This window comes from Tachypleus tridentatus, chromosome 13 (genome assembly GCF_004210375.1).
Source record: "Tachypleus tridentatus isolate NWPU-2018 chromosome 13, ASM421037v1, whole genome shotgun sequence".
In the NCBI taxonomy this organism is placed as follows: domain Eukaryota; kingdom Metazoa; phylum Arthropoda; class Merostomata; order Xiphosura; family Limulidae; genus Tachypleus; species Tachypleus tridentatus.
The window spans coordinates 20,232,278-20,250,774 of NC_134837.1; the positions used below are offsets into that span (position 1 = coordinate 20,232,278).

The following is an 18,497-nucleotide window of genomic DNA, read 5'->3' on the forward strand; positions in this document are numbered from 1 at the left end:
TTTGTAAAACGTTTGTATATAAATCATTATAAGTTATAATTATTTGTAATAATCATGATTATAAATCCTAATACTGTTAGTATATTAAAATATATTTGTATTAAGAAATGAAAATGTATCAAACTTATTACCAGATATCTTATAGTTGATGCGTCTCGACATATAATTGACTTCTAAATTCAAATTCCAATTTAACTTAGTTTCAGGTTATTTGAAATCGTAATACGTAACAAAATAAATTGGAAGCTCGTCTGGGATAAATTATAATACGTAAAGTTATATGTGTCAAGGACCAAAATTCAATTACTGGATATATGTATATTTCTAGACACTGATTATGTTGTCAGCTGAAGTTTTGTTGTTTTTTTCCATTAGACATTTGGCATAATTCGTATGTTGCCAAACTACTATTAGAAGATTATTTACGTGTGTAACTAATATAGAATCATAGATTAATCCTAGAAATTTAACTGATGTTATGATCCAGAGAAGTGGTCCATTCATATGTAGTTTGGCTGAGTATTTTAAGAGTTTTATTAGTTTGTGAATACTTCCGATTGATTTTTGAGGACATTTATTTTGATATGATATTTTGGCAGTATCTTACGACAAGTTTTAATTGTTGTTGTAAATTTGTTGCTACTATTAGAGGAGTAGAATCACTTTTACATACTGCAACATTGTCAGTGGATTTTGAAAGACATAGATTTGGATCAATAAGGAACATGTTACTTACAAACATAAAGAATATAGTAGGGCTAACTACCAAGCCTTGAAGAATGCCTGCCTGTAGAGTAAATGATTCCAAGAAGGTTACCTTACCACAGCCTTACAATTATTTTACATTTTCTGTTATCCACAAAGTTTAATAGCCAGTGAGTTGTACCGTTTAGCACTTGCATTTCTGACATGTGGAACCTCATATTATTATATCACACCGTCTAACACCTTCTCGATATCAAGAAATCATATGGCCGTGCATTCTTTCTTATTAAAGATATCTATGAATAATAATTTTGTAAATCCATTTTGGTTTTCAGGTAATTTTGAAGTGGTCTCCAAGAATGTGGAAAGTCATTTACTGATATTTCTTTCTAAAATTTTGTGTACACAGCTGGTTATGCTAATCGGGTGATTGCTTTATTCACTGGGTTTTTTTTCTTTGTGGAACATTAATACAATAGCTTTATTTCAAGAGACTGGGATGTATCCAGAGTTTAATGAAAGGTCAAAAAGGGCTGTTGGGTGTTCAAACAACCTCTACCTCTGAGTGCTTTTTTTGAGGAGGATAGCCTGAACGTCATATTATCCTAGAGCTTTGTTTCTGTTGCTTTAATTGCTTGTCTAACTCTGTTTCTGTTGTGGTTTTTATCATCTGATAAATTGCAGAATTTTCGTTTGCTTATCTTTTGTTTGGCCATTGTGTATGTTTGCAGGGGATCACAGTGTCTGCAGATTTATTTGTTTATGAGTGTATATATTTCTATTTTAATTGTAGAATCTCTGTTTTGCATGTATTGTCTATGTTACTTTCATCTTTCTTTTATCATTATTATTAGTTGCCTGTGTGTGTCATTTTTGAACGGACGACATGTTTGGATGTTACTTTTCTTCTTGCTGTGCTGAGGCGCTCGATAATTGATTGACAGTATTCATTGATTTCAGATGCATTTGAAGCATTATTAAGCATTTCTTTTAGTAAAATGTTATCTAGCATTAATCTGTACTTATTTCCCATTACATTTTCTATAAGTTAATTTTCAGTTGGTATTGATTTATTTATTTGAGGGTGAGATTGAAGACACATCTAACAGGATTGGTTTGGTTTGTTTTGAATTTTGCGCAAAACTACACGATGGCTATCTGCGCTAGCCGTCCCTAATTTAGCAGTGTAAGACTAGAGGAAAGGCAGCTAGTCATTAATACCCACCGTTAATTCTTGGGCTACTCTTTTACCAACGAATATTGGTATTCGTTCCAAATACATACTTGATGTGACAGAGATTCGAACCCTCGACCCTCGGATTACGAGTCGAGTGCCTTAACAACCTGGCCATGCCGGGCCATCTAACAGGAAGATGATCACTATCTATCAGAAACTACTTTTTAAAAGTATATATAAGTAATGTGAAAATATGGGTGTGTCAGGCTAAGTATACTTCTGCAATAAGAGTCTTTGACTTGTTGGCGATAAAGTTGACAATAAACGAACAAAACACTTCACTTACTTTTATAATAATATATATATATATTCAAAAGAGGTAAATGTATGTACAAAAATCCTTTACACTGTACAGTTCTATTGTTTTCAAAAGTCAATTCAGGCAAACTCCATTGCTTTATAATTCAGCTGACAAACCAAACTGTTTTCTCTATTTCTATCACAATAATATCCGAGTTTAACTCACTTACGGTGTCGCGTGAGTTACCGCAATTATATCCTGAACTTTCGGTAATCATCGGCTTTCCGTACTTCCAACAATCGTCTGCTTTTTGTCAAAGTCGCCCCCAGTGGCACAGCGGTATTTTTGTGGACTTACAATGCTAGAAACAATGCTTAGAGTTTCCATATCCGTGGTGGACAGAACACAGATAGCTTATTTTGTAGCTTTGTGCTTAATTACAAACAAACCCACGATGATTAACTTTACGTTTTCTAGTTTTACTCTGACCGAACTTCGCTTTCACGTGACTTTACTTTTACCCTATTTTTGCTCGTTTGTTTGTAGCTATTTATACGTTTATCACTTAGGCCAGTGGTGCACAAAGTCCGGCCCGGGCCGAGTCGCTGAGTGGCCCGTGATGTCCAACGGGAAAGTCAAACATAGAGAGTTCGCGCCTGCGCGAAGATTAAGCGCTATAGAAGAATATGCATTAGATTAGATACTGGATGGTTCCATATTTGTGTCGAGCAATAAAGAAAATTTAACAAGCAAATCTCGTTAATGCATAGGCAATTAGTCATTGGCGCAATGATGTAATATTTCCGTAATTACGAAATCTTACGCGTTCGAATTGTTCTTCGAGATTTACTTATGAGCCCTATTTTGATATTCATAACAAAAATGGCAGCTAATCGTAAAAGAAAAGTTGACGACGAAAACCGGCAGTTTCATGATGATTGGACTGCGCAATAATGTTTTATTCAACAACAGAAGAACGTGATTTGTCTGCTGTGTCATTCGACAGTAGCAGTGGCGAAGGTATCCAATATAAAGCGTCATTATGAGTCGAAGCATAAAGATTTCCACAACGTTGTCGGTGATGAACGAACAGCTCGAATTGAATCTCTGCGACGGTCACTGAATCACCATCAGAACGTTTTCTCAAAGCAGTCAGCAGATTTAGGTGCAGCATGTGAGGTTAGTTACGATATTTCGTTGATGATAGCGAAATCTGGCCGACTGTTCACTGATGATTTGTCAAGCAATGTATGATTACTGCATCTGAAAAGTTGTGTCCGGAAGCAGTTCGCAAGCTACGGACGGTGGCTTTGAATCATATGACAGTTCAATGAAGAATTTCAAACCTCTCAAGAGACGTGACAAGGCAGCTTACAAATAAAGCAGCCAACTTTGTCTACTTCTCTTTGGCAGCAGACGAGTCGACTAACATCAGTTCAACAGCACAGCTACTAGTTTTTTGTTCGTGGTGTGTCATCATCGTTTGATAACATAGAGGAACTAATCGGCATGGGTTCCATAATGGGTCAGACAACTGGATCTGCTCTATTCAAGGAGACAGTACGACTGTGTAGTAGAGTTTCATTGGATTTCACGAAACTGGTAAGTGTGAGAACTGATGGAGCACCAGCCATGACTGGAGAAAGTAGCGGGCTGGTAGCACTGTTGAAGAAGCTTCGAGGAAAGCAGAACAGACAGTTGGTGAAGTTGCACTGTATTATTCACCAACAGAACCTGTGCAGTAAAGAACTTGATTTTCAGGCACTGATGGCATTAGTGAAGAAAAACATTTTTTTCATCAAATCACGAGGGCTCAATCGCCGTCAGTTTCATAGTCTTCTTGAAGAAATTGATTCAGACAATGGTGACCTTGTGTATCACTGTGAAGTACGCTGCCTGAGTCGAGGTAAGATGCTCAGAAGATTCTGGGAGTTGATTGATGAGGTGATAGAATTCCTCAGAAGCAAGAACAAAGACACAGAAGTGATTTCCATGACTGATCCAGCATGGCAAGCTGATTTGACCTTTCTGGTCGACATGACACAACACTTGAATGATCTGAATATGAAGTTGCAAGGCAAAAATAAGCTTGTTCGTCTGCTTGCAAATCACGTCTCAGCTTTCAGGACAAATTTGCAGTTGTTCTGGCAGCAAGAACTTCGTGCACTTTCTCACTTTTCAGTCACAGCTACAGAAGAATCAGGACATTGACACACAAGTTTATGTTGGAAAGCTAGATACATCGATTCAATCCTTCAACTCACGGCTTTATGACTTTGACCAATGCAAATTTTTGATGAAACCTTTTGCTGATCCGTTCAGTGTGTCAGTGGATGACTTGTCAGCAGAATATCAGCGCGAACTTACTGATCTCCAGGCAACTGATGAACTGCGTGCTATTTTCCGAGAAAGCAGTTTGCTCGACTTCTACAAAACGTTGCTTGATACATTTGCTAATCTGAAAGAGAATGCACTTGTCCACACCAGCATGTTTGGCAGCACGTACTGCTGCAAACAGGCTTTCTCGCATATGAAACTGAACAAAACAACACTCGAAATCAGCTGACTGATGATCATCTGGAAGCAGTCTTGCGTCTTTCAATGTCAAACATCAAGCTGGACATTTCTAAGCTCGTAGATGACATGCAGCACCATCCATCGCACTGACTTTGTGACAGTTGACGTATAATAACATTTCTTAGAATAATGTGCAAACTCATTGATGTAATCGTTATTTGTGTGTTCTTAAATGTGATGTCAATCTTGTGTGAAACAATTGTGGGACGATTTTAATCTTCACTTTTTTGTGGCCCCCAACAGTTACGAGAAGTCTGTTGTGGCCCCTGACTCAAAATGTTTGCGCACCACTGACTTAGGCCTTCCAGAAATCTCTATAACCTCGACAGCAATAAATTGAAAGCAAACATTCAATAGCCTCGACTTTAATGAATTACAAACACAAATAAATAAATTAATAATATTCTCTACACTAAACAGTCTTTTATATATATAACACAATCTTCCTTTTATCCGACTTGAAAATTAATGAACCTTTGGTTCACATGAAATGAACACAAACAAGTACATCACTGGTATTATATGAGTATTTCTTATACATCGAGATAAAATCATTTAATAGCATAACATTTGCATTATCTATAAGTTCCAGAAAACATATGCCAATTGCATTTGTATTCTTGCATATAAATAATCTGGCCCGGCATGGCCAAGAGCGTTAAGGCGTGCGACTCGTAATCTGAGGGTCGCGGGTTCGCATCCCCGTCGCGCCAAACATGCTCGCCCTTTCAGCCGTGGGGGCGTTATAATGTGACGAACAGTCCCACTATTCGTTGGTAAAAGAGTAACCCAAGAGTTGGCAGTGGGTGGTGCTTTCCCTCTAGTCTTACACTGCTAAATTAGGGGCGACTAGCGCAGATAGCCCTCATGTATTTTTCCTCAAAGTTCAAAACAAACATTTGATGTTGATGCAGAGAAACACTTTGCTTGGTGGGAATGCTTGCTAGCTCTGTTCTTCACACGTAAGTTGTTGTGTTGTTTTTTTTCTAATGAAAGTATTTAAAACCGTCGTAGAAATGGTTTGTTTTGAATTTCGCGCAAAGCTACACGAGGGCTATCTAATTTTGCAGTGTAAGACTAGAAGGAAGGCAACTAGTCATCTTCCCCTACCGCTAACTCTTGGGATATTCTTTTACCAACGAATAGTGGGATTGATCGTGACATTATAACGTCCCATGGCTGAAAGGTAGAGCATACTTGATGTGACGGGAATTCGAATACGCGACCCTCGGATTACGAGTCGAGTGCCTTAACCACCGGGCCATACTGGGCCCGTCGTAGAAATACTAACTTCCAAAGTTAATTCACTGAAGTTTGTTATGTTCGAGATCTATAATAAGCGTTTGTTACAATTGTTGCTTCCGAGGCTTATAGTATACTGACTGTATGTGCTAAACAATACTTTTTAAATGTCTCTTGGCGTGTCGGTTTGCAGTCTTTAGGCGAAGATCTTGAAAGTTCAGTTGGCTCAACAATATTCGAAAATACGCTAGTGCTTTCGTAAAACATATATTGTTGATTCTTATTCTGGAAAATATTATACAAATTTAGAGAACAGACAGGACTTGCGCAATACACTTTTAACAATATAAATTACTTACATTTCTGAATATACATTGTCCACATATTTTTAAAGAAATGTCAGTCGTACGGAAAGAGTATTACCTCTCTCGCTTGAGGAAATTAAACATTGTGTCAAGATCCTTACAAATAATTGTCATGTGTTATGTTTATATATATCATCCTTAGAATATATTTTTTGTATAGTGTAATATTAATGTCAGGTTTGTTTGTTTTTTTAATTGTGCGACGCGGGAAACATCGTTCATATGGGTAAAATGGGAAGTAGCAAGATTAGAGGAGATACTTTTCCAACTAAAACAAAATTAGGAAATGTACGTAATAATGAAAACCATGAATATAGGAAAGGCTCAATTGTTAATTTGAAGTTAGAAAACTTTCTGTAAGTACTTTAAACTTCATATTTTGTATCCCTTTAAATGATGTTATTTCGCGTTATTATAAAATACGTACTTAATCTTAGCATGACTACCGTGTAGTGTGAAATTGTTACATTGAAAGTTTCCATGAAAACCGAAGCAGGAAAATGGAGCATTGACGTTCAGTTTGTTAAATAACGCCAAACTTGATAAAATTCTATAGAATGGATGGCAACTGTCTGTCGTGAAGTCATAAGTGTAGAGGACGACGTTTCGAAAGTCTTCCATTTTCCTCTACACTTGAGTCTGCACGACAGGCAGTTGCCATCCATTCTACAAAGTTTCATCATGAGTATTCTGCGTAACAATCTATCAAAGAATAACGTCAAACTTTATTATACGTTACAAGTTTTACAGTAAGATTTTTTTTTTTTACAAGAGACAAAATAATCCTACCGTAAAAGCTGTAATTTGAAATAAAATATATACGTAACCAGTAAGCTATAAATGAAACTTAACATTAAAGTTCTAAGGTTTGTTTTCACTTTAAGCATTTTAAATCAAAATTTCAGTTTATGCAATTATATATTTTGCTAAGATTCCTTCTAAAACTACATTGAAGTTTAAAATTCTGTTATTAAGTGTTTCTAATTGTAAATGTATTGGCTTATTATTATTACTATTGCTAGTAGTAATATTGTTTGTTGCTACGTATGTACGTTTTTTTTCATCTTCAAAAGATGAGAAATTTTTCTGAAAAGCAATGTTCTTTAAATAAACTTCCAAGAGCAGGTGTATGATGACAACATTGAAATTTGAAAGATGTGAAGGCACTTTGTTAATATTAGTTTATTATTTTATCTAAGATGCAAACATTGTATTTTGGACTAAGAATATTAATGTTACTGTTAGTAGTAGTATAATGGCCTATTAACTATTATATAGGAAGCTGAAGCTAATATGAGTTTAAACTGAATACCAGTTTGACATGCTTAAATATTGTTATAAAAAACATGTTGCATTGCATAATGTTTAAGGACAAGAAGTACCTGTTGGTCCATTACAGTTGTTCCATCCTCTAAACTAAAACTATTAAATAAATAAATTAAAAAATAATTATTTTAAAGCCAGTCTCTATTATTCATATGGTTGTCAAGTTTTATCTTAAACTTGCTCAAATGTACTGCCTTTACAACATCTGAAGGCAATCCATTTCAAAGGCTGAACACCCTGTTAGAAAAATAAAAACTGCTTTGGCTGAATATGACTCCTATATTGTTCAATACTACTGTTCTCTCCATTAAGTACGAACAAAGATGATGCATCAACACTATGGATTCTCCTTGCAATCTTAAACTTTTTTTTTCTTTTCTCAAGAGTAAACAATTTCATGTCTTATTTCTTTGCATATGACAAATTCTCCATTCTAAACACTTCTAGTAACCTTACTCTGAACCCTTTTTAACAATTCATTGTCTCTCCTAAGGTAAGGAGCCTGAGACTCAACACAGTATTCTAAATGTGGTCTAATTAGTGACCTATAAAATGAAATTATAAATTTGTGTTCAGTATTTTTGTAGGTACATCCTAAAATTCAATTTGTTTTACCACTAGGAACAGCACAATGCTGGATTGTTTAAGACTGATCTACTAATTAACCAGTAATGCAATAGGGGAAACCTTATTTGCAAAATGGGAAGTAGTAAGATTAAACTAGTCACTTTACTAACAGTGGGACATGCCCAAACATTTTTATAAAAAATATAACATTTACATAACAATGGTTAAGAACAACAAATGACCTGTTGGTCCATTTTGACTGTCTCATTCTCTTAACTAAACTAAAACTATTTGTAGTGTCAGATGCTTATATTAAATAAATCTAAGGAAATGACAAGTATTAATTTCAAAATATTTTAAAGTTAAGGTTATTGTAATATATTTAGCATTAGTGTATAAATTTTAATTTAAAATTTGTCTAAAATTTTATCAAGTGGCAAAGAATGTTTAAAGTGTCAGAGGAAACTGTCTTCATACTTTAGGCACAGTACTGTAGAATTAAGTTACTTTTTTAATCTTTATACATGAAAATGTGTCATACACACAAGGCAACTGCATTGTTTAAAATCTAAAGAAGTAAACTATCTGTTATTATGTGAATGCCTTTTACAGGCTGGCTAAACATGATAATTAATTTTACTTGTTGTAAAATGTTTTTTGTTTTTTTTTCATACTTCATCATCTTGTAAAAGGCATTCATTTTATAACAATTGTTGTAGCAAATGGCCTATGTAAAGCTTGTTCCAGCAATAGATATGACAAATGTATTGTTGTTGAATTACTATTATTGTAATGTTTAGAAATGTACAATTGTAATTTTAGGGATTAAGCTGTATTTGTGTCTAGAAGAATATGATATTTCAAACGGGCTAAAGACAACCTGCCAGTATGAAGGCCTGTCTCAAAATGAACTGATAATGGCTGAGAAAAATCACTAACGAGACAATCTGAGCTCTTGATTGGTTATTCATGTGTCATATATGGAAACAACTGCATATAAAGAACTCAGCAAACAGCTTGTCAATAGTAATAATTTGAGTTCCTAATTCATACAAAGCTACAGACTTTGCATTTTGATTATTACAAACATCTAATTTTGAACCAGTGTTGCATTCAGCATACCATTTAATTCACAAAATTGGTGTTTAGGTGTGTTTTTAATATTTACCACTAAATTAAGAAATTATGTATAATATCTGAATCATAATTACAGTTTGATGCCAAACCTAATCACATAAATGAATAAAATAATAATTCACTATACTTCTGAATGTGAGTCAACAATTGTGATGACATGGGCTTTCACCTGTTACTGACGTGGAAAAGGTTAAATCCTGTTCTAGATTACCCAAATTTATAGACACTATGCAACAGCTTGAACTATAACTCTAGTTGTGTGAAGTGATGAAAATTCATGATTTTAAGAATATTGCTCTTGAAAACTTGGTACTGGACAAATGCTGAAGATGTCTCCTGCATCGCTTTATTGCATAAGGCTGGTCCATAACAATGTGTTGAACTTTGGTGTACAGTTTGGGATAAGATGCTCACTTTTTTTTTCCTTGCTATCACTTGTTACTTAAATTGCATGATCCAAAATATCATTATAAATCCACATTTTTTCACAGTTTACGGCAGACCCGTAGCTATGTATTTTACAGTTATCTTCTTATGTCCTCAGCATACTTAGCGTTTGCTGCTAAAGATTCTTGTACATTTGACTTTTTCCATTGTCTGTTATATACAGGTGGCCCGTAAGTCCCTACCCATCCACATATCTTATGTGCAAAATGCCTGGTAATAAAGTAGGTACAGTCTCAACAAAAGTTCTTCACTTTGTTTTTTTGAATGGTCTTTATTTTGTTCTTTTATGGTCAGTTCTGAGAGCAATACAATGGACAGCAATAGTCCAGTCATTCTCACCTAGAAACTGCTTTTTCTAATCTGTATCTTATGCCAAAATTTACTACTACACCATTAGAAGCAAACCTTGCAAGATACTTGTAAAATTATTCTTAAGTAATACCAAACTTGTGCACTGCTTCTAATATTGCACATTATAATGATTAGCTGTTAGGTTTGTCAACATCTTTGCAAGCCACCAAAAATATATGTATTTCACTGTGTTTAGCTGCATTTAAGTATAATAGTTCTGCTTCAAGTATAGTATTAGTGGATCCATCCACTATAATGATGCAAAAATGTACTTAGCCAGGAAACTACTTCATGTCATATAGCTTTTCTAATACATTTGCAGAAAGTTGCACATTGTATGTCACTGCTATAGCTGGAACCAATGTCAGCACCATTTTTTTGACTGGTGTACAACAATTCATTCAAAGTATTTAAAAGGATACTCATGATAAGCTAAGGCATATTACTTTCAATATTTATTCTTTCTTAGCTGTCGAATCATAAGCTTTCTCAGTCAAACTAGTTCCTGGTTTAGTTTTTTTAGCAGCCTCACACTCATTTTGTCTTTTAGAATTAGCATTGTTTTTAACACTCCTACGAAAAGACGTTTCTAGTCCTGATTTCTCCAAGCCCGTTCCCCTGGCTGTGGTTTCGCTAGATAGTTGATAGGGACAGTGGGAATCTCGTTAATCCATTCATTAATGGATTTAAATGGCAATTTCATTTAAATACAAAATTATTAGCCTAATATTAATAACCTTTCAAGTTGCTCTGGGGCCTATTAGGCCCCACTTTTCGTAGGAGTGTTTAATGCTGTTGTTTTAAAACTTTCAACACCTTCACAAAATGGATAACTGTAGTCAATATCCTTGGAATTCTTGCACATGCTACAGAAAACTTTCCTGTCATCATCTTGAAATAGCCATGGAAAATCTTTTTTCCATGACACCTGAAAATAGAGATTCATTTTTCATTATTTTAATGGCAATATTATTTCAACCACAATGAAAAGAAATTAATATCATACAGAAACTAAGAAGATTAGCTCTGATGGTATCAAATAAATACCACTACAGTTTATACCACTACAGTTTATACCACTTCGCCTATTATTTGTTTGAGTTATTAACTTTGGCATAAAATTATATTAAATATAATTCTAAAGATTTTACTGTGTAATGATTTATTATTTTAATTAGCCTCAGTAGAAAATTTTACCAACATATGTGAATAAGCTTAACCTTTGCTGAGTGACATTAATAATGTGCCTGTCAAAAGTTTTGAAACAATATTCTGTTGAATCCTGAAGTGGCAGTGGATTAAGATTTAGACAGATGTTTGAGTGTTTATCCTAACAAAAACTGTACATAATTTAAAATTATCATTGGATCAATTTAATATGTATATTACTATTAGGTCCATGTGAAAAAGACCTCTTTTGCCATTTATTTCATTCGTAATTTCTATAGTGTTTAGCTTTGTGATTGTTAGGATACCTTCTCACCACAGCCTGTAATTATGTAACTTGATAAATGAGCTTGCTTGGTTGTTTTTACTATTATATTAACTTGTTTATTTACTGGTTTTAATTTATCCCACTGTCAAATGTCAGAAACGGCAATATGTTGTAATGATATCTATTACAATATCTTCAATTACCTGTAAATATCTGGGATTCTGTGCAACTTAGTTGCATGAACATTATTTTGGAAGTATTATTTTGTCAAACAAACAGAATTTAATTTAAATAATAATAATGAAACCTTTATATTGATAATAATAAACTCTCTAATGTACAGATGATGTTGGAGTGTCTTAATTTCATGCATTATGGCTAAGCATTCAAGATATTGAATATTTATTTCAGCTTTTCTTAACTGTATGCTCTTAAAATCTGTAGGGTATTCTTTTCCATTTATGTCTAATTGTGATAATCCTGTACCTTTAGCAAAACTTGAATAATCTGTACTAAAGACACACTTACTGAAACCTGGATAGCTTATAAGTGGTGTTTATGGTAAAGTATCTCTTAAATATTCAAATGCCTCCAATCTTTTATCTGTTCACTGAAATATGATTTCTTAATTAGTTCTGTTATGGTTAGTAATGCATAATATGGTATAAACCTTCTATAGAATCCCAGAAATGCACTCTATTACCTTTCACTGTTTTAGGTATTGGATTGTTTAACTAACATTTTAGGATTGTTTTTTTACAGTTTTATCCCATCTACAGTTACTACAGGACCTGAGTGTTCTACTTTTTAAAAATTGTCATTTGTTTTAAAATTTGTAATTTATCATCACAGTCTATGTATCATAACATTTCTGAGTGTTCCTTGACAAATGTTGGCAAACACTGTGACATTGTACAAATAACAGTAACATCCTTGATCTTATATTTCTGATTATACAACATCCATTAGTTTCTAAAATGTTGAAGGAGCATTATACAAGTCAAATGGCATTCTGTTGAATTGGTACTTGCCTAAAATTAACACAAAAGCAGTTTTGGCTTAATCTTCTGTTTCTAACTGCTAATCATTTTGTAAATTTGTAGACAAAAAATATTTATTTTTAATTGATCTGTTTGTTGTTTTCTGGACATAAAGTAATGGGAGATGTCTTTGACTGTTACATTGTTCACCTTTCTAAAGTCTGTACAGAACCTTAATTTACTGTTTTTTTTAGGAGCTAACACAGCTGAAGATGCATAAAGACTACTAATGTTGTATATTACTCCTTGTTCAAGCATGTCTTTTACACATTCCTTTAACTCTACCCTTTTCTTCTCTGGCACTGTATAAGGTCTTTATTATTTGACACTATCTGTATTTAACCTTATTAGTATAGCCATCAGTTTCATTTTCTTCAACAAAATTATCTCTGTACCTCTACATTTCCTAAGGTAGAATTCCAATCTATTAGTTTCTTAGTAATTTCTACATTATGCTTTCCTGCTGTAGCTGATTTTTCTCTACTACTCTTTGCTTAAGTAGTATTAATTTTTTCTCATTAATATTCATGCTTTATTGGCATTATGTCTTTCCCAGACACTATTAATATGAGCATCTATATAAACTATTTCTGTATATTCAGTGAAACATTTTTACTTTTAAAATCATCTATCTTAGCTTCAATAATGAACTGATTTCTCACAGGAACTTCAGCTGATTTGGCTAATTTTACAGGTTCTCTGTCTATCAAACACACATGTTAGGTGCTATGTTGCTATTCATAAGTATAGAGTCATCTGAGTGGTTTTAATTATTTTTATTCTTTCCCTGCTATAAAGTCTAATTGGCTGTCTTATTTTGCTTTACTTCTGCTTGCTCAAATTTTCAATAATTAATTTTCTTCTGTTACTACTACTGATCCGACTTCAATAATAGTTAGTTTTTCTGTTTATTTTCACTGTTTTTTTCTGTAAACACTTTGTATTCCTACTATGCTGTCTTTGTCATGTATCACTGATTATAGGAGGTTCAGTGCTTTTGTGTTTTGAGTGTTGATTTTAGATTTGCTAATGTTAGTGTAAGGCACCTGATAGTTTTATCAACAGGAAGGCATCACTTGTTTTAACTTCTGCTCATAAGTCTGAAGGTACAAGCTTTTCAAAATTTGGTCTCCATTTGCGACATTACATCAATTAATTGTAATTTCATTTTATCGATTATTGGAATAATCAAAAAGAGTATTATTTGGAAACACTAACTTTGACTGATTTGCCCAGCTTTAATTTTTGTTCTTGTATTTTACTCCTGCTATAAATAAAGTAATACAATATTGGATACTTTTCAATGATATTTTTTGAAAATGTATATGTAAATACTTGAGTAAAAATGTTTACAGTCATATAAAAATCTCCAGTTATTCTTAGAAATCAGGTAATGAATTTTCTGTATTATTTTAGCTAAATGATTCAATATTGATTTTTAGTACATGTTATTTTCAGGACTTATGGTTCTGTTGAATTATCACCTGGTCCTCATCTCAATCTCATCATTGGGCCAAATGGGACAGGGAAGTCTACTATTGTGTGTGCAATTTGTCTTGGGCTTGGAGGGAAAACTATTGTCATTGGACGAGCCAATCACGTAGTAGATTACATTAAACATGGCTGTAGTAAAGCATCCATCACAATTGAATTGTAAGTATGGTGTTGTATTTTTATACCGAAATATCTTATTTTTTATCTAAAAAGAGAATTAATGTTACTATGAGTTATTGTCTTCCCAGAAGGAGAACATTTCAGTATGTGATACAGGATTGTAATGTATATGTAGCACATTTTACATAATTATTTTGAAAGTAAAAAGTCTTAATTGATAATGAACTAATTGATATTTCAAACTATTGGTACTTGATGAAGTTTTACAATTGCAGAACTGAGAAAACAAAGACAATTGTATGTTTTACAAATATTATTATAGTGATTTCATCTATAAAGCTGTCTTCAGGTACAGTCTAAAACAGCTTGCAAACAGATATTTATGTGCTTAAACAAAAAACTGATCAGAAACTTTGTCACATTGAGGCAAGTGCAGTGTGAAGGAGCTTAAATTGGTGTGGTTGTGAGAACTTAGCTTTCCAACTATTTAGTTTCCATTTTTCACTAATAAACATTTGCAGTTTCTGTGGGATGAAATTGAAGTTTTGTTTCCTTGAGATGGATTGCAAAAGTTGGGTTCTTTCTTCCCATTTCTCTCTGTCACTTGTTGCATCTGAGTTTCTAACTTCTAAAATAGGTCACTTCAGTTTCCGACCAAACAAAAACACAAACTATACATGAATTTGAGCAATAGCATAAAATTGAGAAATACACTCACTGTGGTTCTTACCATGTGTGTGCAGAACACCAGTTTTATCCAAAAATGTAAAAACAATACATGTGTGAAAAAAGTAAAAAATTGAAATAAATCAGAAATCTTAGAAATAAATAGAAGTTGAAAAAAGTTTTCAATATCAACTTTAGCTTCTTCGTCACTTGTCATCCCATTTGTATCAGTTTTACAGCTTTTTGTTTTTTGATTAAGGTTGCTTGTACTTTTTTTCATTTTTAATCTGACATAGTACTTTTTGGGGAGAAACTGCGATTAACTGTAGTTAATGAAATGTCTGTGAAAAGTACATTTGTCTTTTGTTCTCTTCAATTATATTAAACTGTAATTCTTCTCAAGAGCCTTTTGAATACTTTAACTTTTGTTGTATGACCAAGATGTGCACATTTTTTCATGATCTTTTACAGTGTAACTGTCAAAATTTAATTGAATAACGTAAGACATATTTTATTATTAAAATTTTATTCTCTTCAAGTTTTAACTTCATTTTTCTGTATAACATGATACAACTGAGCTTAGAATTTTTTTTCACTTCAGAATTTTCTAACTTCTAAAATAGGCTGGTGCATTTCCAACGATACAAAATTACAAGCAAGTATCTGACATTTCTATATTTGCTTAGATATTAATAAATTTTTTAAACCCACCACAGAAGACCCTTTCTGTGTGACTTTTAAGATTATTCACTAATCAGCTTCACTTAGGTGATGTACATGTTTATGTAAACCTTACAGTTTTGTATTCAGTGTTCTTTGTATTGTCTTGTATTGTGTTGCTAGGTTTGTGTTGATCAGATATTGTGCTTTGAATAGTGACTGATTTTTCTTAACTTGTTTTTAGCTTATGTAGAAAGGTGGATAAATTATAGTAGTTTTGGGACGTAGTGTTTTAGTTCCTGATGTATTTTTTGTGTTGTTAGATGCATGTTTGATATCTATGTGAATCTTTTGTGGTACTCAAATTAAGAGACTCATCAAGACTTAGTGGAGAACATGAAATGCTCAAGTAGATAGTGAGTACTAGAAAGCCTTGGTTTATATATATATTTGCTATTCTATGTGTTTCTGACAAAAGTTACTAAAATGTCAGAACATATGAACTACTTGGCTAAGTGTAACAAAACTTCTTAAATAAAAGTTCTAAAAGTATACTAACTTGAATATTGGAATGCATTATGACATTAGATCATATGTTTTTTATATTTTTTTTCTGTAAGGAAAACAGCTAATTCAATCTCACTGTAATTTACTGCTTTTTAGAAGAAGAATACCTCTCTAGTATTACAAGATATGCACAATAAAATCACAAAAGTACAAGAAAATAGATTTGAAAGAAGATTAATTATTGAACCTGAGTTACTTGGAATTGGGTAATACTATAGTTAGTGCAGGGTTAAAAATAGTATTTTCTAACACAGTATCTAATCTTCTCTCACATAATATTTTTCTCAACTTGTGGTGCTCCTTATATGCACAGTGTTTGTTCACCAATAGTCTTGGTACTCCTTACCCTGATTTGCCTACACAAGGTGTAGCGTACAACATCCCTCTACAAACAGGAGTGTTATACACCCTCCTAGCACAGCTGACTCCCTCTGTACTGTGAAAAAACTTCCATCACTCTGCATTTGGCATTTCAGAGTGCACTTATGCTCTAATTTTGCTCTGCACTTTTCGTTTTAGAGTTCAGTTTTCAGTTAACTGTTGTGTCTTGACAGTTTTTGTTTTCACACTACAATGACTTCATTTTTAAGTCTGGCCACTGCTCATCCACCTACAACTTCTCTGGCTTCAGCATTTATGCTTCATGCTGAGGAGGTCTAGGCCATGGTATGTTGTGTATTGGAAACTCTCATGAAGCTGGATATCCTGTTTCTGGTTGAATTAGGTCTGGATGATGATTTGAACAACCTGTTTCCACCTCCTTCCATTGCAGTGCAGTGTTATGATACACATTTGGATTTACCTCATCCTTTGTCTTACTTTTGAAAACAATTTCCCAGGTCAATGTTTGTCCATTTTCCCTGTTTCTTTTGATTTCCCCTCTCTCCCTCATTTTGCATATTTGTCATATTATTTGGTGTTCCCTTTCTTGAATTCAAATCCATGCTGGTAAATCTTTAGCACAATTATGTTTGTGTGCTGACATATCTCATCCTCCATGTTTATTTGACTCCTTCGCTTTGCTTATCCTAGGTCAGATTTTCTGTATTTGGACTGTTAGACCTCCACCATTCTTCCCAGGGGATTCTAAGGAGATACTTCTATACTTTTCCACATTGGTGTGCGTATCATCTATTGTCTTATTCCTGCTTACATGTCTCCTACATTGTTGGTTTTTTTACAGGAATGTCCTCTTGTTATGCTTGTGTTTTCCTACTTCTTATTTATAAAATCTCCATTTGGTTTAATTTTTGTGCCAGTCTGTACTTGGGGATCTCTCTGATACTTTGGAGTCTGGGGTTTCTCATCTTTCCCAACAATTTCCTGCTTTTATTCTTATATCTCTTTTCCCACTCCTGCTTCCTTTTCTCTACTAGTGGACAGCGTAGGGGTAGGAATTCATTACAAAGGAGTGGAAACTATCAGATAGGGAATATACCTAAAGAGTGATTTATTTACACTGATGAAGGAATAGAAGAAGTTGTGTGCTTGCCTTAACCATTTTTTACTGAAGGAGAATCTTTGCAATACCCTAAACTTCTCTGTGCAGCCCATGGTCTAAATATGTGCCCATTTGAATGTGTAACTGAGTAAGGTATCCAAACATTTATGTGTGTCATGGATCAGAGGTCATGTTATCTCATTTGTTGACTGGCATTCAAATTGTTATTGAACTACTATTTTATGAATTTGTCAGTAAGTTTGGAATCTAATTGTAGATTATAATTCAAATTTTAATATTATGTGAGTTAATTTCTTAACTTATTTTAAAAGTAAATATTAAATGAACACACCTGAATGTAGATTTTAGTGAGTCACTTATGTTAAATGCAGCACTATTTAAAATTAGATATTTATGATGTCAAAATACTGAGTCTGTAACTTCAAACAAATTAGAAAATCAATTTACCAATATTGACAAGCTAAAATATAAGAACCTCATTTTTTTAACAAAACACAGCAGTCCCATTCAACTCTTTCCATTTTTTTGTAATCGTCCTTTATATGCTCTTACCACAGTATATGATATATGAATGACCAATCAGCAGCTTAAAATGTCCCCAGAGAGGTTTTCTGAAACATTTTAATCTTTGAAAAGGCTACCATGTTCTTTCAATCCAAGATTTCAATGACATAAATTGTGTTAGTCTGTTCAAAGTTTCATATTCTTTAAAATCTAAATGGGTCTTAGTAATTAAGCTCAATATAGTGGAATTCTATGGTATTAGTGTAGTTATTTATAATTTTTTTATAATTAAACTGTATATACCAAACCTCAAAAAAAATTTATCTATCATGTGTGAAATTTTAAAAGGCTTAA

The 18,497-nt window shown here is 33.3% G+C and overlaps 2 protein-coding genes across 3 annotated transcripts in view; both read left to right on the forward strand.

Annotated features, from left to right (window-relative positions):
* LOC143239052 (gamma-tubulin complex component 4-like) overlaps positions 1–18,497 on the forward strand; it is a 403,661-nt gene that overhangs the window by 136,587 nt on the left and 248,577 nt on the right. The gene's annotated exons all lie outside the window — the stretch shown is intronic.
* Positions 6,555–18,497, forward strand: part of LOC143239784 (structural maintenance of chromosomes protein 5-like) — a 33,614-nt gene continuing 21,671 nt past the window's right edge. The window contains exons 1-2 of the mRNA XM_076481293.1: positions 6,555–6,723; positions 14,129–14,323. Coding sequence (XP_076337408.1) covers positions 6,590–6,723; positions 14,129–14,323 — 329 coding nt within the window. The 5' untranslated portion in view covers positions 6,555–6,589. The remainder of the gene's footprint in view (positions 6,724–14,128; positions 14,324–18,497) is intronic.